Here is a 21,985-nt window from a genome sequence, read left to right as displayed (position 1 = left end):
CCTGTCCAGATGCTCCCTAAAAAAATTCTGAATCTGGAAAAAACTCAAAATATCTCAGAAGGAAAGTGCTGAGAAATAACTACGGCTGTCAGTTTCATTCAGTGATCAGTTCTCCAAAGATTTCAGGGCTTAAAATGTTAAAAGTGCCAGATGGAATTATCTGTTATTCATGTTACCATTATGTTCTGGTCTTTACTGAAATCAATATAAACTTCCATCTGTACATTCAAGGAATTTCACAGTGCCCAAGTACTCTCTAAACACACACATGTATGCCACATACTGTCTTACATAGTCATAGTATAAAAATATTATTTCCAAAATGCTAATTTTGAAAATGATATTTTTATTTAATTTAACTATACCTTATATTTTGAGAGAAAAATTATAAATGAGATTAATTTATTTTTTATTGAGTATTATTTAGGAATTTATCCAATATAAAATGCTTTTATAGCAAAATTAAGAATTTTCTGGTCAAGATGGCAGCATAGGTTAAAGGAGTACTTGCCACCTCCCACAACCACATCAAAATTACAACTAAACTACAGAAAAACCATCATTCAGAACCACCTGAAATATGGCTGAATGGAAGTCCTCCAACTAGGAAATTAAAGAAGAAGCAACATTGAGACTGGTAGGAGGTGCGGAGGCGGACGGGCTGGTCCCACACCCACCTGTGGTGGTTTTTAATCGGGATGTCTATCTTGGATGTGGAGGTGCCTTGTTAAGAGTGATGGGTTCCAACCCCACACCAGATGTTCAGCCCAGGGTTCCAGTGCCAAGAAGAGAAGTCCCCAGATCTGGGGATTGTGGCTGAGTGACACCAAGGCTGCTGGAGTCCAAGGTAGTTCCTCTTAAAGGGCCCATGCATGGACTTACTCAGGCTCACTCTGAGCTCCAGCTCTGAGGCAACAGCTTGAAAGACACCAGGGACATATGGGGAGGAACTAACTTCTCTGGCATCAGGACAAGAGCTGGGGGAAAGGGCAGCCTTCTCCCAGATAAAAGTGTTGGCAGAGTTCATTGTTCCTTTGCTGAACCCTCCCTGCCACAGAGCCCACAGGCAGGCACCATATCTGAGTCTCCATCAACCTGACTCACATTGTTTGCCCAGCCCTGGTGATTCCCCGAGACCCTGTCCCACCCAACTTGCAGGCTCATCCAAGCTGTTCCAAGCAGGTTTTCCATATGAATGGCCTATCTTGGCTCATGCTTCAGACTTTCCTAAAATCTCTCAAACAAGCAGCAGCTGTCCTCAGCATGCCTTATATCTCTCACCAAGTGGCCTCAGGCCTGGCACTAATGGCAGCCTGTCTTGGTTCACAGCTTGGCCTCTCCTGGGCACCAACATAAGTACCAGCCATGCGCAGATCACTCTGTAGCTCATGCCAGGTGGACCCAGGCAGGGCATAGCCAGTGGCTGACTTTGCACTTCCTGGGAGGCCCCCGAGCCAGTGTATACTGCGGTCAGCTTCAGACCACGCTGGGTTACATCCCTACCATCTCCAAGAGCAGTATACTCAAAGGGCAGCCTTGGTGAGCCCCAAAGCCCCACTGAAGCAAGTCCTGCTCCACAGGCTTGGCTCCTACACAGCAGCTCTTTGGCTGTAGTCTCAGCTGGTCCTCATCGCCTGTTGGTCTGAAGGTCAGTCCCTCCCAGTGACAACAACAGCAATCAAGGCTCAACTAAAACAGGACAGTGCACACAGTCCACACAAGGGTGTTCCGGGAGTGTCCAGCTCAGATGACCAAGGAGGCTGAGCCATTGGGCCCTAGAGGATACCTACTACACAAGGCTACTTTACCGAGTCCAGGAGACTTGGCAGCCCTACCTAATACATAGAAACAAACACAGGGAAGCACCCAAAATGCAGAGACAAGGAAGCAGGTTTCCAATGAAAGAACAGGAGACATCTCCAGAAAAAGAACAAAATGAAATGGAGGCAAACAAACTACCAGATACAGAGTTCAAAACAATGGTTATTACCCTGGCCAGTTTTTCTCAGTAGTTAGAGCGTCAGCCTGCAGACCAAAGAATCACAGGTTTTATTCTGGTCAAGAGCATGTACCTTGGCTGTGGTTTGATTCCTGGCCCTAGTCAGGGTCATGCAGGAGGCAACCAATCGATGTGTGTCTCTCATGTTGATGTTTCTCTCTCTCTCCCTTCCTCCCACTCTATCTGAAGATAAATGGAAGAATGTCCCCAGGTGAGGATTTAAAAACAACAACAACAACAATGGTTATAAGAATGCTCAAGAAACTTACTGAGAACTTCAAGGAACTTAGTAAGAACATCAACAACATAATAAAGGACCAGATAGAAATAAAGAATATACTAAATGAGCCCTGGCCGGTTTGGCTCAGCGGTTGGAGCGTCGGCCTGCGGTCCAGAGAGACCCGGGTTCGGTTCCTGTAGGGGCACGGACCTCGGTTGCAGTTTGTCCCCGGCCCTGGTTGGTCGTGCGGATGGCAGCCACTCGGGGTGTCCCTTCACATCGATGTTTCTCTCTCTCTCACTTCCTCTCTCTCCCTCCCGCTCTATCTGAACAAAAAAATGGAAAAATGTCTTCAGGTGAGGATAAAAAAAAAAAAAAAAAGAATATACTAAATGAAATGAAGAATAATTCACAGGGAATCAATAGTAAAATAGAGGACACTGAGAACCAAATCCAATATTTGGAATATGAGGAAGCAAAAATTACCCAAACAGAACAACAAAAAGAAATAAAAATTCAAAAATATGAAGATAGTGTAAGGAGCCTCTGGGACAACTTCAAGCATACCAACATTTGCGTCATGGGAGTGCTGGAAGGAGAAGAGAGAGAGCAAGAAATTGAAAACCTATTTGAAAAAATAATGACAGAAAACTTCCCTAACTTGTTGAAGGAAACAGACATAGATGTCCAAGAAGCACACAGTCCCAAACAAGATGAACCCAAAGAGACTCACACCAACACATATCATCATCAAAATGCAAAAGGCTAAAGACAAAGAAAGAATCTTCAAAGCAGCAAGAGAACAGCAGTTAGTTACCTACAAGGGAGCTCCCATAAGACAGTCAGATGATGTCTCAACAGAATCTTTGCAGGTCAGAAGGGAATAAATGGCACAAAATATTCAGTGATGAAAAGCAAGGACCTGCAACCAAGATTACTCTAGAACCCAGCAAAGGTATCATTTAGAATTAATGGACACATAAACAGCTTCACAGACATTAAAAAGCTAGAGGAGTTCATCACCATCAAACCAGTATTACAGGAAATGTTAAAAGGTCTTCTTAAGAAGAAGAAAAGGAAAAAACAAAAAATATGAACAATGAAATGGAAATATATACATATCTATCAATAATTGAATCTAGCCCTGGCCGGTTTGGCTCAGCGGTTAGAGCGTCGGCCTGCGGTCATGAGAGACCCGGGTTCGGTTCCCGCTAAGGGCGCGTACCTCGGTTGCAGTTTGTCCCCGGCCCTGGTCGGTTGTGCGGGTGGCAGCCACTCGATGTGTTCCTTTCACGTCGATGTTTCTCTCTCTCTCTCTGTTCCTCTCTCCCTCCCACTCTACCTGAACAAAAAATGGAAAAATGTCCTCGGGTGAGGATAAAAAAATAAAAAAATAAAATTAAAAAAAATAATAATAATAATAATTGAATCTAAAAATCAAAATAAATGAACAAGCAAAACAGAAACAGACTCATAGATACAGAGAACATTTTGATAGTAGCCAGATGGGAGGGTGTTGGAGGGAATGGGTGAAAAAGGTGAAGGGATTTAGAAGTACAAATTAGTACTTATAGTGTAGTCATGGGGGTGTAAAGTACAGCATAGGGAATATAGTTAATAATATTCTAATAACTATGTATGCTGTCAGATGGGTATGAGATCTTTTGGGATGATCACTTAGTAAGTTTTATAATGTCTAATCAATGAAGTGTATACCTGAAACTAATATATGTCAATTGTAACTGAAAATATAAAATGATTTTTAAAAAAGAAGAATTTTCTTAGTGATAGTCATCTGTATTTTAATACCTATGCTCTCTGCAAGCTTTTCCGGGGCAATAAGCTGAGTGAAGAAAAGGAAAATACAATTACTTTATAATGCAATTGCTACATAAGAGTCCATAGTTTTTAAAAGAAGTTACAAAATATTTAAATAGTCATAGCCAATAAAATTGTCTTATTAAGCATTGCCACACATTACTATACCAAATGAAATATTATATATTTTGTAAGCATTACTTTGTATGCATTTTAGTCAAATAGCAAATTTCATAACAGATAATTTATTTCAAAGTCCCCATTTCCTTGCTGTTTTGTTTTATCTGTTAACATAATTTTAATGGAATATACTCAGTAGCTCAGAGATTTATTTACTTGGTGATCTTAATTTGGTTGAGAAACTTATATGTTGCTAAATTTAGCTGTTATTGAGGATCTTTTACATTTTTTAGACTGCAACAATTTGTTTTTTATGTATGTTTGTTTTCTACTTTATTTACTCATTTTTGTTACAGATGTTTCGCCTTTTTCCCCACTGATTCTCCCCTCCCCTCCACCCTGCCCTGTCCCCAGCTTTGTTGTCCATGTCCATTGTTCATGCATACATGCATATAAGTTCTGTGGTTTATCTCTCCCCCACTACACCCTTTTCTGGGGATTGTCAGCCTGTACCCCACTTCCATGTCTCTGGGTCTACATAGGGATGCATATATTCTTTCTGATTGGTATTTCAGGCTTCTAAGGGTATATTCCTAGAGGTGGGATCACTGGGTCAAATGGCAGCTCAATTTTTAATTTTTTGAGATAACACCATATTGTTTTCCATAGAGGCTGCACCAGTCTGCACTCCCACCAGCAGTGTACTAGAGTTGCCTTTTCTCCACACCCTCGCCAACACTTGTTTGATGATTTGTTGATGGCGGCCATTCTGACAGGTGTGAGGTGATACCTCATTGTTGTTTTAATTTGCATCTCTCTGATGATTAGTGATGTTGAGCATTTCTTCATATGTCTCTTAGCCATTTGTATGTCCTGTTTGGAGAGGTATCTATTTAGTTCCTCCGCCCATTTTTTAATTGGGTTCTTTGTTGTTTTTTGTTGTTGTTGAGTTGTATGAACACTCTATATACATTGGAAATTAACCCCTTATCTGATATATCATTGGCAATTATGGTCTCCCATACAGTGGGTTGCCTTTCCATTTTGATGGTTGTATCTTTTGCTGTGCAGAATCTTTTGAGTTTCATGTAGTCCCATGTGTTTGTTTTCTCCTTTGTTTCTGTTGCCTTAGGTGATGTATCAGTGAAAATTCTGCTGCGTATGATGTCTGAAATTGTGTTGCCTACATTTTCTTCTAGGATTTTTATGGATTCATGAGACACATTTAAGTCTTTTATCCATTTTAAGTTTATTCTTGTGTATGCTGTAAGTTGATGGTCTAGTTTCTTTTTTTTTTTTTTTTAATGTAGCTGTGCAATTTTCCCAACACGATTTATTAAAGAGACTGTCTTTACTCCACTGTATGCTCTTGCCACCTTTGTCAAATATTAATTGAGCATATTTTCTTGGGTCTATTTCTGGGTTCTCTATTCTGTTCCATTGATCAATATGCCTGTTCTACAGCCAACATCATACTCAGTGGGCAAAAACTAAAAACATTGCCCTGGCCGGTTTTGCTCAGTAGTTAGAGCATCGGCCTATGGTCCAGAGAGACCCGGGTTCGGTTCCCGCTAAGGGCACGGACCTCGGTTGCAGTTTGTCCCCGGCCCTGGTTGGGTCATGCGGGTGGCAGCCACTCGATGTGTCCCTTTCACGTCTATGTTTCTCTCTCTCTCCCCCTCCTACTCTATCTGAACAAAATATGGAAAAATGTCCTTGGGTGAGGATAAAAAAAAAACAAAACTAAACTAAAAGCATTTCCCTTAAGAACAGGAAAAAAAACAGGGATGCCCACTTTCTCCACTCTTATTTAACATAGTACTGAAAGTCATAGCCACAGCAATCAGACAAGAAGAAAATGTAAAAGGAATCCAAATTGGAAAAGAGGAAGTGAAACTGTCATTATTCGCAGATAACGTGATACTATACGTAGAAAACCCCAAGACTCCATCAAAAATTTACTAGGCTTAATAAATGAATTTGGCAAAGTAGCAGATACAAAATTAATGTCATTAAATCGATGGCATTCTTATACACCAATGATGAACTCACAGAAAGAGAAACTAAGAAAACAATCCCATTTATCATTTTGGCAAAAAAAATTAAGATACCTAGGAATAAACTTAACCAAAGAAATAAAGGACCTATTTGCAGAAAACTACAAGTCATTGAAAAAAGAAATAGAGGGAGATATAAAAAAGTGGAAGCACATACCTTGTTCATGGATTGGAAGAATCAACATCATTAAAATGTCCATACTACCCAAAGAAATCTATAGATTCAATGCAATCCCCATCAAAATACCAACAACATATTCACAGAGCTTGAACAAATACTTCAAAAGTTTATATGGTACCCAAAAAAGACCTCAAATAGCCACAACAATCTTGAAAAAAGAAGATCAAAATATGAGGGCTCATATTACCTAATTTCAAGTTATACTATTGTATAAAGCCACTGTAATCAAAACAGCCTGTTCCTTGCTTTCTACAATGCAGAAATTCAGCAGTCAAACAACCTTTACATGTTAGTCTATAAATTTATATGCCTTCTTAGAGATTCTTTGTTCTTAATTCTATCGTAAAAAATAATAAGATGGTTTTTACTTTATGCCATTTTCGTGAAAAAATCAGTATCTAAACAGAAAAACAAAGGCTGTACCACATTGAGACTTAACCCTGGACTTAACATTTTGTATCTACTTTCCAAAAGCCAAGACATTTATAAATTATGGCAGAAAATATTAGCGAGGCTTAATCCAGTTAACACAAAATGGAATGGATTGTGGTATTATTAGGTTTCATATCTTATAATTAGGAATTGCTTCACTGTAGGCATTCACACTGTAAAACTTGAAAAGTATAAGCATCATTCATCTATTTTGCTTTGGATTCCCTGGAAGCAGCCATTCAAATAGGACTTCTCTTTGTATCTTAGTAGGCAAGTACCATCAAGCACCTATTTATCTTTATTTTTAAAAGGTATGTTATTATTTCCAACTATTTTCTAATATTTATCAATAAAATAAAATTAAACACTTAGCGCTATAAGTGATCTGAAGAAAAAAAACTGTACCAAAACAGGTTTCATTTATTTGGTCTGAAGATCATATTACTTGAGATAATTTACCAATGTATTTACATGGTATGGTCTTGCATAAAATAATTGATTGAATTGCTATCCAAGTAATTAATAAAAAAACTTGTATTTGCCTTTATAATTAAGATCAAGGTTTAATATTTTCCTTTAGTTAGAAAAAATTTAGGGATTTTGTTTTTCTATTGTTTTTTTGTTTTGTTTTGTTTTTTTATCCTCACCCAAGGACATTTTTGTATTTAACATCAGATAGAGCAGGAGAGAGAGAGGGAGGAAGAGAGAGAGACACATCGAGTGTCTGCCACCCACACAACCCCAACCGGGGCCAGGGACAAACTGCAACCGAGGTACATGTCCTTAGTGAGAACCGAACCCGGGTCTCTCTGGTCTGTGGGCTGATTCTCTAACCACTGAGTCAAACCGGCCAGGGCTTCCTATTGTTTTATAATGTAGACTCGAGTTATTGAAATTGTATTTTTTCATTACATTTTTATATCCATTTGATTTAAATGAGATTAAACTTAAAAGTTCAAAATAGTTTCATCACCTTATTTATATCTGTCCATTTGAGAATTAGAATACAGTTTTCTATATTAGTTCTTCTGAATTTAATATTAAATCCAGAAATTGTAAACTAATTATGTGATTGAGAAAACCATCATTAGTTTTCTGTAAGATAATATATCAGATGGTAAATAAATTATTTGAAAGGATTGAGTCTTTCTTATGAAATAAAGACCAGTATTAAACTTAAAAGAAGGCCATAAAAATTAGTGATAATTCAACAAGAAAATTCATTCAATAAGAAAAGCATACCAATTTAGGAAAAAAAAAAAAAGGTAACTTAAGAAAAACAGGAAGCAATGCGATAATAAAAGCAATTATCCAGAAAAATAAAATAAAATATCCAAATATTGTGGTCTAGTTATTATATATTTAAACAAATAATTTAAATCTTCATTGTTTGTATATTAGAAAGAACCCTTTGTTAACCTAAATTTATTTATTCCTTTTCCATTTAAAAATTTTTGTGATTTAATTTTGCTATATTTCTTGTTTTACCGATGACTGTTGTGTACATAAAGAACTAGTCCATTGTTTTCTATGAAATGTTTATTATACAATAACCCCTAAACTATATTAAGATAGTAACGTAATTATTTGGTTCATGAAATGCCTCTGCAGTTATATTTGCAAAATGTGAAATTTTTAAAGTTATCCCCATGAATTATATTTCTCATTCTTCACTGAGCATAAATGTCCATACATCAGATAGATCCTTATACTCATTATCTTATTTATTTTGTGTACATATTTTGTGAGGAATTTCAGCTAAGTCTTTAAGCCAAAACTCAAATTTGACCCTGATGACTTCAAATAAAACTGTCTGTCCAGGGTTCCCTAATGCCTTCTATGCTTCTGTTTTTTGTTTGTTTGTTTGTTTTGTTTTGTTTTGTTCTCCAGAAAGACCCAGTGAACTCTCTAGAAAATGTAGAGGAAAAAAAGTTTCCTGGAGAGTCCTCCATGCCAAGCCCTAAACCCAAGCTCCATGCAAGAGATCTCAAAAAAGAACTAATCACGTAAGTGGTCCAAAATGGCATGTTCTGTGGGACTCTGGAAATAAGAAACTCATGGTCATAATTTTGAATAATAATATCTTGGCTTATATAGTTGACTTTAGGAATATTGTTGGGCAATTTCAACCATTCAATAGTTCTATTATACCTAAACCTATGCACAGAACTGAGACGATTATGGAAAAAAAAAAAAAAAAAAGGTGTACATGACATGATCTTATGCTAAGAGAATTAAAAGTCTAATTGATTAAAAAACAACATGAAATAAATAGAAATGTTTAAGTTTTTATTATAAATTCTTAATCTGAGATCCACTGACCCCAGAGGATCCAAGCCAGGGCTCCGGTGTTTACAAACCTTTTCAAACTTGATGCAAATTGCTATTTGGATAAGACAGTTCTTGGTCTTCATCACATTCTCAAAGGGTCGTGTGACTCTGAAGAATTTAAAGACCAGGGCACCCAATGGCAATAAGTACTGGTTAAAACTGCCCCAGAACCCTGGCTGGTGTGGCTCAACTGGTTGGAGGGTCCTCCCATGCACCAGAAGGTCCCTGGTTGATTTCCTATCAGGGCACATACCTGGGTTGCAGTTCCATCCCTGGTCATGGTGGTGGTGGTGGAAAGGCATGCAAAGGCAACTGATAGGTTTTACTCTCCTACATCAGTGTCTCTTTCTCTCTCCCTCCCTCTCTAAAATCAATTTCAAAAAACTGCCAGAGTTCTGAGATGGGAGGTCAGGACACATGGAGCTGGACAAGGCTGTGTGGAGCGAAGGCCCTGAGCTGAGCCCTGAGGGTCGAAAGGACCTGGAGAGACAGAGCAAGGGCAGGCATAGAGTCCAGGAGGGCCAAGGCCCTAAGAAGAGTACTGGATGCACTTGGGGACTGTCTGGAGTCAGGAAGATCATCTAAATTGTTGACTTAGAGATTCAGATGATGTGCAGAGGGAGGAAGTACAGAAAGAAAAGGACAGAGTCTTCAACACAGAACTGGGGTACATATTCTGCTGGGACCTGAGAGGGAAAAAGAATATGGAAATGAATCTACTTAAAAGAGGAGAACTAAGGAAACAATTGTCCTGGGAGCTAAAAGCTGAGAAAATTCCAAAACTGGGTATTTGATATTCTCAGATGCCACCGGAAGTTCAGAGGTTAAATCGAAAAAGGCAGGACAAATCTTTGGAAAAAAGTTTCATAAAATAATGGACGCTTTGCCCTGGCCGGTTTGGATCTGCTGTTAGAGCATCCACCAGATCTGGTCAAGGGCCTGTATCTCGAGGGCTGTCGGTCTGCCCTGGTCAGGGCTCTTTGGGAGGCAACAATGTGTCTCTCTCACATAGATGTGTGTGTCTCTCTCTCTACCTCCCACTCTGAAAATAAATGGAAAGATATCCTCTGCTGAGGATTTAAAATGAATAAAAAATAAATAGTGGAGGCCAGCCAGTAGGTGGAACGTAGAGGCAGGGAAGGGAATTCAGAGGCTGTGTTTGCAGGTACCCTCCAGGTGATGACACCAAATTACTGCAGTGACCATTAAGACTGAGGCCTTAGCCCAGCTCACACAGCCTTATTTTGCTAACCCTGAAGTTTTCTGACTGTGGGTTGCTGGCATTTAGACTGTACTTCATAAACTTCCTCGAGGACGTGATTTCATTTGGGCAATGGCCAGGTCAGGACGCGGTCGTGAGTTCCTTCTCTACCTAGGCTACCAGTTATCATGCAGCGAGGGAGAGACACCAGGGAAGACTCGTGGGGGTGGGGGGAGCGGGAGGGCATTTCAGGCAAAGGTGAGTCGGGATTCGGGGCTGTTCTGTTTGTGTTTATATCCTCAGCAGGTAGTGTCCTGCTGGATGGGTTGTGTTTACCATCAGTGAGTGAGTGAAAGCGAAAGCAAGAAGTATTTTCCATGTGTAAATGATTAAATATTAAAGTATATTCATACCCAAGAATACTGAAAACTGCCAGTTACTGAAGGTTCCTAGCAAAGAGTAACCCTTCTACTTACCCACGCATCTACGCCCTTTTCTGTTCCTTCCGCATAAAAATGAGTTTAAATGTCTCCAATAAAAATGATTTTGAACTCTCTTGTGGCCCAGGTTCCACCCGAGCCCCTGTCTCTCCTTCCTTTTACAGCAAAACTCAAGAAAAGTGTTGCTACTGCGTGACTCGGTTTCTCTTCTGAATCTTTCCCAGACAGGTTTTACCCCCATGTGGATTCCAGTTCTTGGTCCTCTTGATTCTACTTGAGATAACTGATCACGCCCACCTCCTAATCTATTTTCTACACTTGGCTTGTAAGGACACCACACCTGGAGAGTTTTTCCCCCCTCACCTGTCACCCCCTCATAGACTCCTGTACAGTCTCTAAAGATGGGGATTCGCCTCAAAGCTCAGACCTGTACCTCTTCTCTACACTCAGTTCTCAGGCTCTGGGTATTCAAACCATCGCTACAATGAGGACTTCCAGGCTGGCAACACCAGTTGTGACCAAGGACTCATTTCCCATAGCTCACATGAGCAACGAGCTCTCCCCTTGTCCCAGGACCCTCCCTCTCCACCAGCCCTACTCTTTCTGTGCTTCCTCCCTGAGGCCTCAGGGCCTTACAGTCCTGTTCCCTCTGCCCTGAACGCCCTTCCCACAGATCTCCTCTCAGCTCTTCCCTCAACTGTCACTGAGCTGAGCCGTCTTCTTGGCTACTCTGATACCCTCCCCCATCCCACTATGAATTTTCTTTCTGCAAATTACTTTGAATATCTTCAAAACTGGCATTTGTTTTTATAAGGTAGATTTGGGGGAATTGTCAGAGTTATTCACAAGTAAATGTAGTGTAAAAGTTAATAACTAACCTGCTTACCATTTTGGACAGAAAAATGAAGTGTGATTATTTTGTAATGGGTACTTCCTATTGATGCAAAAGCAAACAAGTGAGAAAGGGTTTTTAAAAGATTTTGAACAATTTTTGGAATATATTTATGAATTTCTAGGAAACTATGTCTGGAGACCTCATAGTTCTCACCTCGTTTCACAGTGTACGTGTTGACATACTGGTTTTGTGAAAGTCTCACTCCTCTAGTTTCACCCTGTTGTTCGTATGTTTTATGTTCTAACACATAAACAAATGTACTTTAATTACTTCCCCAGAACTGTTTGGCTAAAATAGGATTTTTGAATGTTGATTAGCATAGATTTGCTTTGAGTTGGAATGCCACTTACCAAGGAAACCAGCTAGTTTCCTTTCTCTAATGTTGATACTTTCACTTGCAAACCTTCCCAGCATATTGGCAAATGTTATTGTGCAAGATTTTTAATTGAAGATTTATAATTAAAGCCAGCTGTCAGAATCTGAAACAGAAGATTTTCCCACGACAACACTGCTCTCAATCTTTTCCTTATTGCTTGACCTCTTTATACCACCGAACATAAAAAATTAACCAGCAGATAATTAAGATCACACTTTATTATTATGTTTACTCAGTAATTTATAGCTGACTGGTTTAAAATTTATTAGTACTTCTTACCTATCCCGGCAGTATTAATAGTAGTAATTTAAAGATAGAAAAAAAGAATTAAAGTAAATACAATGTTGTTTTAAACACTAGGTGGCGATGTATTTCCAAAGTGGAAATTCGCAGATAATTAGGACACTTCTTTCTCCCTCTGTTATTCCATTGGTATAATGTTCAGAAGAGATTGTTCCTCTATTTGGTGAGATAATGGCATTTGCAAGATAACTCAACTCAAATGTTAATCATTGTTCATTTTTTTCTTTATTTGTTTACTTATGTTTATAGCTTGCACACTTTTCTTTCTGATAGCCCATCTAGGAAAGAGCTAAATAACTCTTCTTGGATCGAGCCCTGAAAATCAAACATCTCTCTGAGAGATGTAGATATTCTAACTTTATAATTCCTTTAGATTACCTGAAAATGACTGGAAGGTAGCTCACGGCGGGGAAAAATACCTGGAAGGTAACATTTAGGAAAATCTCGAATATTGTCCATCTCTCTCAATGTCCCTTCAAAGGGGTAAATTGTGTATTCTACACATATGGGTAAGCCTTCATTTTAGGCAGGATGTCAGAAAATAACAGAGCGTGGATGACGTAGATTCCTCCTCTGATCATTAACACTACCACAAATAGCGCTGAGTAGGCTGAGGTCAATCTGCTTACTCCAAATTAGCAACTTTTGAGCAGCATCAGAGGAAAATAAGTGACTGAGAAACTGAGGAACTTATTAACTATAGATGCAAAACTGCTCAGAATAATAATTCTGTTAGATTATTTTTAAAACACACAGAAAAGGCGCAGAATGTGACCAGCTTCTGAGATACAAGCAAGTACATAGGCACAGACTCTGATCTTTGGCAGGTCCCGAGAGCCTGTTGCTTAAGTTTATTGTTAATTAGCAATTGCTTAGTTGGGTTCAAGATTTGAATAACACTGATCACAAACTTTTTAACTAAACTCTTACCTATTTCTGATCTGTCAGCAGCTTTGTCATCTAAAATGTTAGTTTATATTTCAGTCATAGGTAATATTTTCAAAGATTTTCTTCTTTTTCAGATGGTTTCTAAATGTTTATGTCTCCTTAAAACTAACAAAAGTTTCTTTCAGAAAACTATTATGTAATTGGTGATGGTATTTCTAAGAGCCACTGTCATTGTAAAGCATGGGCTTACAATATTGATTGATTGATTTTTATTTTCTTTATTCTTTTTATTTTTTTAAATTTATCCTTATTGTTGAAAGTGTTTCAGATGTCCCTCCTTTATTTTATAACATATATTTTCAAAGAAATAAAACATCGTTGATTTTTGACACATCACTAGGACGTATATTTTAGCATCGCTTTCCTACATTATTTGAATCAGAGAATTGGATGCGATGCTGAGAGCTAGCACAATCATGCCACTTTGTTTTCAGCTAGTTTACTCGTTCTTATGTAACATAAATCCTTAGTTCACTAGCTTCTGCTTGTCCTATATACTGTGTTAACTGACCTCAAAAAGAGAAGCTATCTTATAATGAATTAGACAAATGAATCAATAAAATGCACTGGACTCTAATTATGTATTTTTTGTTGATCCAGCTGTCCAACGCCAGGATGTGACGGAAGTGGCCACGTCACAGGAAACTATGCATCCCATCGCAGGTACCTAGCAACCTGCTGTACATCAGGGTTCTATCATCTTGTTCTCATTTAAATACTTATTCTCGCCCATTCTAGAAAGATATCTGGATCAGGAATTGGAGAGGAAGTTAGCTGGGTTGTTTGTTTTTGTTTGTTTTTCAGAAATAAAGCTAAGTTAACTCTTTAGTCTTTTCACTTATGTGGTATAGATATCATGATTTTGGTTAAAAATGGTTTTCTGATCCTGTAGTCCAGGTTACGGAGTTAGAGTATCTGCCAGGGTTTTGGCTGTGTCTAGCTTTAGGACACAAGTGAAACCAAGGTAAGACTGAGCCACTGGGGTTGACCATTCACCTGTGGATGTGGCATCCTCAGTCCTGGACACATAAAAAGTCAAGGTGTTAAAGAGGTTAAACAGTGACAAAAGGCTGTGCTTAATCTTTCCATTCACTTCTTCACTGATGCGATTTGCTTTCCCTTTGGGCACTGATTTAAGCCACCACCCTTTGATGATGCAATGGGAATGGACTCCTTGTCAGTAACAACTCTTACCACTGAATTCTAGAATTGGGGAATGTCACTGGGTTAAAGCCCTTCATTCGATAAATAACAAAGTCTATTAGAAATAATTGAGTTGTCCACAAGCCCTGACTGGTTCTAATAACAAAGCCAGATTCAAACCTAGTTATTTTTTTTCCCAATCCCCAGTCACCATTGACTTTAACAGATGTTCACAGACTCAGGGTGCCATTTGAGTCCAATTTGGATATGTCAGTGTTCTGTGTTTTGTTTTTGTTTTTCTCATCCTCTTTTAGTGTTTCTGGATGTCCTTTAGCAGATAAGACTCTTAAATCCCTCATGGCTGCTAACTCTCAGGAGCTTAAGTAAGTGTGGGAAGCATGACCTCCTTGCCCTGTGTCCACTGTGTTGAGACTCTCCCCACTCAGGACCAGTATGGTCACCAACAAGTAGCAAATTGTCTCACTAAATTATAATCAACAAACTCTTTCACCAAAAAGTTCAAATGACTAAAATTAAATCACTGCAAGTTAGTTAATTTGCCTGCTTTGGGAGTCTTGGTGTTTACAATAATTTTAAAACAATGATGTAATAGTTTAAAAAATACTTTTTTTTCCTGCTTACTTCAGAATTTATATAATAAATCAGACCTCTGAAGGTATGGCAAACCATTTCATCATCTAATTTTAAGAAAACTGAGTAATATTTTTCTTTATGGGCATTTTGAATCGTATCATTGCCTTTCACCTTTGGGTTCTGGACTCTTCTGGCTCATTTTTACCTACTCTGCAGAATCTCAAAGTCACATGTGTATTAACTTTTACTCATTGATTTTATTTTTACCATTCTTATCTTCTTTTATTCCAAAGTTCTCATTTATTTTCATATCTTATTATATTACATGTAGAATAATTAAAAGTTATAATCTACCTTAAACCCTTTAAAATATAATAGGGCAAAAATTTTAAAAACATACAGGGATAATATTAAAATTAATTAACTTTATTTGAAAATAATAATATTTTAGGAAAAACAAGTGTTACTAAGTCTAGTAATAAAACACTATTTGTGTAAATAGTAGAATCAACATTTTGTATCTAAATCACGTACAATTTTAGGTATTGTGTTTTCTTTATATTTTATTAGTATTTCCATTTTCTAATTTGTTTTAAAAATTTATCTTAAATTTATAGGAAATAAGTTTGTGAAAGATAATGGAGTATTAAATAATTATAAAAATTCAGAATTTTAGTATGAAAAATAGTAAAAGAAACTATAAAATATACCGCTTTTCTCATTTTCAAAATGTAAAATACAATTCTGGAAATTGTTTTATTGACTGCTGCTTTTTCAGACTAAAATATAAGAATGCCAAAAACTAATAACAGATTGAAAAGAGAGAAGTGCCAGGCATACTTACTTTTATTTAATCTCATTTACTCAGTACTCACTCATTCAATCTTGCAGATTTGCCCTAAACTTTTACATTGCTATGACTTCATAATAATGGTCAGTTCTCTGAATTATTTTCTCTGAACATTATTTCTAGGGGGAAAATATTGATAGTAAATTTAAAACATGCAGGTTGATATGTCCTATAACAATCTCCAGTATTTGTGTTTTATACAGTCATTAATAAGTAACAGCTTTGGATCTCTTCCATACAGAGAAGAAAAGAGAGATTCCATTGACCTCTTCTTTAGAGACTCAAGGAGAACTCCAAAACAAGGTTACTTGACACACATTTTTCCATAATAGCAATATGCTAGTAAACCACTATTTTACAAAATATCAATAGAAAAACACTAGCATTTAAGCCTTTCCTACAATATAGAATACATATTATATCTGAAAATGGTTGATTAAACAGTGCATAAATATGATTTCACCCATATGCAAGATATAAAACTGAAAACAACAAATGAACAAACAAGATAAACAAAAACTCATGGACACAGACAACAGTATGGTGGTTACCGGGGGAAGGGGTGTGGGAAGGGTAGAGAGGGTCAAATATGTGGCGATGGAAGGAGATTTGACTTTGGGTGATAAACACACAATGCAGTATACAGAAGATATATTATAGAATTGTACACTTGAAACCCATATAATTTCATTAACCATGGTCACCCCAATAAATTTAATTTAAAAACTTTTTAAATAAGTAAACAATAAAAGACTCAGCCCTCTGGTTAGCTTAAAGAGATGTATGCTGGTTTTGTATTTTATTTCAAAAAAGCATTTACTCCTATTTTCTGCCTCAGGAGTAAATGAATAAAAGCATTTCCATGAAAGTTCAGTGGGTTAGAGTTTAAGAAAAAGGGAGGCATTCACATTTTTCTTTTGGTTATTATTTTTCTCAAACTCTTGTTTGGGTAGAAATCTGAACCATTGTGATATGTGTACAACTGAAATAATAACAAAGATAATTTCTACAATAACCTTCAGAAAAGCAAGCATTTTATAGCAGTCTCTGTGTATTTATTAGCATTTGTGATTTTTTAAAAGGCAATAAAAGGGAGAGAAGCAGTATAAATTGTTGTATTCAAGAGTATTTTGAAACCTATCCCTAATTAGAATTCCAAGCAGAATTGGGTTTTTCCTTCTCTTTCACCCTTCTCCTTCCAAATTTAATGGTTGATTGTCAATAATAGTTATTGGTATATTTTCCAAAAGGCCATTTAAGTTGGACCATGAGGCAGAACAGACCAGGTGCAAATGACTTAGGTTCTTTGGCAACCATATTAATGTGCCAAGTCTCTGGAATTCACATGTAACACTGCTATTCATCTGAATTTAACGGATTATTACGGTAGTGGAGCATATCAAAGAAAATAAATTCTGCTCAAAAACAATTTGGAAAACTTATTTTTCTTAAATGAAAGATAGGAACTTTGCATGATATAGACAGAAAGCCCAGCAGTAAGTTGTGGATAAAATTTCAGGTTCCTTCCAAAACAAGGTTTAAAATAAAAGAAGATAGGATAACTAATACAATGTCTACCAAGCATCGCATAGTAGTTACATCTCTAAACAATGTTTTAAATGGATTCATGGTCAAAAGTGAATTATAGTTGAGCAACATGGGTCCCACCGAAAGCTACTCGTTCCGTTTCGTTCTATTTGAATGTGTCATGATCCCCTCCTTCCACCACGACCATGTGGCCTGTGCTCTGTTCCTGTGTCTTCCAGGTGTCCAACCCCAGGTTGTGATGGTTCAGGGCACGTGACTGGAAACTATGCTTCCCACAGAAGGTAGGATTGGCCCCGTTTCTGAGACACAAAATCAGTGTTGGCAGCAGTCTCCATGGAGATGACATGGTTTGGTGTTGTTCTTTGTTGGGTACATATTTTAGTTTGTCCGGCTGCCCTCGTGCCAGGAAAGGTGGTGTCAGAATGACAGCTACGAAGGAAGAAAAAGAAGACCCTGAACTCAAGTAAGTGTGACAGCTGAGGCAGCAGCATCAGGGCCAGAAGTCGCTTTGGTAGTCAAATGGGTGGGACCTTAGTTGGGATGCGGCTGAGCATTGATTGCATTTCAGGGAAGGTGTACCCTCTCAAACACAGGAGCCTTGAAGTAGCAGTCAGTGTTTGGAAGTTCGAGAAAAGTTTTCCATTCATAGCTATGTTTCTAAGGATTTTTGATACTGTAAAATTAAAAGGAGGGAGATCATCCTTTTTTCCAATGGTTTTAAAGAAAAATAGCACTGTGGACGTGCTACAGAACCGCACATTGGCAGCATTTCCCCCTGAAAATTTAATTTTGCTTAAGGTGACATTTTATCTAAATTAAGTTCCCTCCTCTGAGACATATGTTACCAAACCTAGGAAGATACATGAAAATATAGATGTAGAAATTTAAATTGCTGACTCTGAAGCATTTCTAAGGACACTTAGGCATTTGGAAACCAAAATTCAGTTCTGTGAGCAACAGGCCATGTGATGCAGGACAAGGCGGTAACATTTCGCACCCGTGGTCTTCGCAAGCTGTGGAACACGGGCTTGTCTGCTTGGCCGGGGCTGGAAAGTGTGGGCGTGCACTTGACCCCACTTCCTGTAACGCGGATGACAAGTTACCCAAGCTTTATAAGCCTCATTTTCCCTACCTATAAAATGGGATAATACTCTCTCCCCAGTAGACTTGCCGCGAAGGTTAAAGGAGATAATGCCTGAAAATGGCTTAGCCCAGAGCCTGTGGGCCATTACTGCTAACAGTACAGTGCTGTTCGCTAGCTGTAGGGGCATCTTTTAAAACTCTATAATTTCACCATTTGCCTTCTGGAGAGTGTGGAACCACCACTGTCTTCTTACCCACTCAGTTAGTTACTGCTTGTCGTGTGAGTTCTCCATTCTCTCCCCGCTGGTAATATCTCTGCTGTGTTTCTCTAGATGTCCTGTGATAGGGTGTGACGGCCAAGGTCACATATCAGGTAAATACACATCCCATCGCACAGCTTCTGGCTGTCCCCTGGCTGCCAAGAGACAGAAGGAGAATCCTCTCAATGGGGCCCCCCTCTCCTGGAAGCTGAACAAACAAGAGCTACCACACTGTCCCTTGCCAGGCTGCAATGGGCTGGGCCATGTAAATAATGTTTTTGTCACCCACCGAAGGTAACATTTATTCTCTTTTTGCTGTGTTGTTGTTGTGATTATTTGTTCCCTGGGTTGTTTTGTGGGTGGGTGGAGCTCCCCTCAAGGTCATAAATTATAGCATTTTAGATGTGATAACAATAAATCTTGTCAGATAGTTGACTAGTTTGAAGAATAAAAACTATTGTCTACTTCTGAAAATTTACTACATAATTTACAAGTGTTCTAGAAATGGTGCATTTGTCTTTTGTATTCTAAAATATTGCTTATGCTGCTATTTTTTAAATGGTTCAGTGTTTTAATGGTTCACTTTAGTTCCAAGTGGTAATATCTACTCTATTATGTTGTGTAATCATAAACTTCCATTTTACATATTTTTGCCATTCCTTTCCTCTCATGAACTGGCTCAATTTCAGGCCAAATTATAGTTATTTTTCTGCTGGGAAGATGTGACTCATCCCTAGCAACCAGAAACAAAATGACACAGTGACTACTAAGAGCATGACAGGATGAGAGAGATTTAGAAAACCCTTTATAGTTTCACAATGACTTAATTCCTTTGTCACTGTGTGTCACCCATGTCAACAGAGTCCTTTTGTGAGCACAGTGATCTTAGTCCAGCTTCTTGGTCCACATTGCACCTAAAAGAAGGAGCTAGAAACACTCCACACTTCTCCCGTCAGTGAGCCCCTTCTAGCCTCGCAGCCCATGCACGGGGTGCAGATGTAACGTCAAATGAAGCTTCAGCGAGCCTGGATGCTCTGCTTATGAGCGGAATGCAAATTGAGCAAAGCTGGGGCATTTTGACATTTTGTTCAGTTTTAAAGCTACATATCAATGCAATCAGAAAAATGAAACCTTCCAGGGATTGCTGATGTAAGTGGGTGTGCAGCGACCCCTGTGGTCTGTGTTTTGGTGGTTTTCAAATGCATGGTCACCTCCACAATAGTACAAATTGTTTTACTGTGAGTGTGAGTCATCACTCCCTTTTTAGAAATGACGCTCACAAATCAAGTGCGCCTAATGTCACATCTACTGCACAGCAGCTTTGCTGTCTTATCACGGCCCGAGCAATATCCATGTTAACACTGATAATGAAATGTTACTGCTATACTCTGGTGAGCACATCCCTCAGTTCCCGACAACAGAGTTATCTTTAAAAACCATGAAGAATGTTTAAAAGCTGACACCAAGGTGAGGCGAGGAGCCACGGGGATTGTCATACAGCTGCAGGTAGAGAGCAGTGGGTGAAGCTACTGTAGGAAGCAAGTTGCCTTCAGGAGTGAAGTTGAGAAAGAGCAGAACACACCTGCTGCCCAGCACTGAGTTGTCGGACACGTGCCCGAAAGCTACACGGTGGAGCTTGGAGACACGTCTGAGAACTCTGGGATAGCGTTGCTCTCCTGGCTCCAAACCACACGACCTACTAGCAGCCCAGATCATCAATGCACAGCTTCTTCTTACAGGGACTGCCAGGCAGCGGTGAGAATGGAGGCACAGCATGGGTGGATTTTATTTACTTTTTATTTAAATATGTTTTTATTGATGTTTTACAAAGAAAGGGAGAGAGAGATATAAACATCGATGTGAGAGAGATACATGGATCAGCTACCTCCTGCCTGCCCCCCACTGGGGATCATGCCTGCAACCTGGGCCTGTGCCCTGGCCGGGAATCGAATAGGGGCCTCTCAGTCTCTGGGAGGACGCTCATCCACTGAGACACGCAGACTGGGCACAGGGGTGGATTTTAGAACACAAAGCTGAATGGGGAAGAAATGCTGAAGAATATATCAGTATGCCTCTGATTACAAAGAGTTAAAAACATGTAACAAAACTACATTTTTAAAAAACTAGGTTATTATTAGCCTACAATTCAAGTTAATGGTTTTCTCTGGGGAACAAGAGACAGCAGTTGCTGGGGGGCTCAAGGAGCTTCAAAGATACTAAAAAGGCCCATGCTTGCGTGTAAAAGGACACGGCATTCGTTTTAAGAGTGTTCTTTAAACTGCAAATATATGTTATATGTGTCTGTGTACACATTAGGTATTTCACAATATGAACATCAAAATGACGAGTTCAAAAAAAGATAGACTGCAGGACTAATGACAAGATAGTATTTTTTAGGAGAAGGAAAGCAATTAAGAATTTAGACAAATGAATAACAGATTTCACTGTTCTTCACTAGAGATCTCCTTGCTGCATACAAGATTTAAGAGACTGAATTTAATTTGGGGGATTCTCTTTAATGTGGAGTGCTTTTCTTAACTATAACTATATATATTATTATATACACATATATTATTCTTTAATGAAATAATATAAGGAAAATGGCTAGCTTATTCCTGGCACATCCATAAGTGTTCTATACAGACTATTTCCTTTCTCTTTTATAAAAACTTTATTAATGCATGCACATATACAATAATTTGTTAAAGTAAGAATAACTTAAACTGGAATAGCACGTTCTAATCTACCATAGACTTTTACATGTTATGTATTTTGAGCCTAATGTTCCTGAGGTTGTTCAGGACTCTTTCCAATCACCACCAATAGCTGACTAACGCCAACTTGGGGCTCTCTCTGTTTCAGCAGAGAGCACAGCTCTCAGTAACTTTCCTGGTTCATTCCCTCATACCTTTACAAAGTCCTGCAAGCTACAGAGGTGTTTGTAATGACCTTCCATGGGCAGGAAAGGGCATGAGCGCAGGGACGTTCAGGAATGGCCCCTGCAGACAGCTCTGGGCCGCCGGACCCCTTGCATGAGCTCTGTATCGTCCGTGTCCCTGTGTGTAATGAGTGCTGCCATGTGCCAGGCCGTGTGTGCAGTTTCCTCAACCATCATCTGAGGTAAGTTTTCTAATTTTTCCCATTTTAAGATTCAGGAAAATGGGAATAATTACAAAACTTACCTTG

The 21,985-nt window shown here is 38.6% G+C and overlaps 1 protein-coding gene across 1 annotated transcript in view; it reads left to right on the top strand.

Annotated features, from left to right (window-relative positions):
• ST18 (ST18 C2H2C-type zinc finger transcription factor) overlaps nucleotides 1–21,985 on the top strand; it is a 118,802-nt gene that overhangs the window by 82,518 nt on the left and 14,299 nt on the right. Inside the window, exons 15-20 of the mRNA XM_036264100.1 lie at nucleotides 8,718–8,833; nucleotides 13,922–13,984; nucleotides 14,779–14,847; nucleotides 17,675–17,737; nucleotides 17,839–17,919; nucleotides 18,872–19,093. Of these exons, the coding sequence (XP_036119993.1) occupies nucleotides 8,718–8,833; nucleotides 13,922–13,984; nucleotides 14,779–14,847; nucleotides 17,675–17,737; nucleotides 17,839–17,919; nucleotides 18,872–19,093 (614 nt within the window). The remainder of the gene's footprint in view (nucleotides 1–8,717; nucleotides 8,834–13,921; nucleotides 13,985–14,778; nucleotides 14,848–17,674; nucleotides 17,738–17,838; nucleotides 17,920–18,871; nucleotides 19,094–21,985) is intronic.

The sequence above is a fragment of the Molossus molossus genome, unplaced genomic scaffold (assembly GCF_014108415.1).
Source record: "Molossus molossus isolate mMolMol1 unplaced genomic scaffold, mMolMol1.p scaffold_m16_p_16, whole genome shotgun sequence".
NCBI lineage: Eukaryota > Metazoa > Chordata > Mammalia > Chiroptera > Molossidae > Molossus > Molossus molossus.
This window is presented reverse-complemented; position numbering and strand designations above follow the sequence as displayed.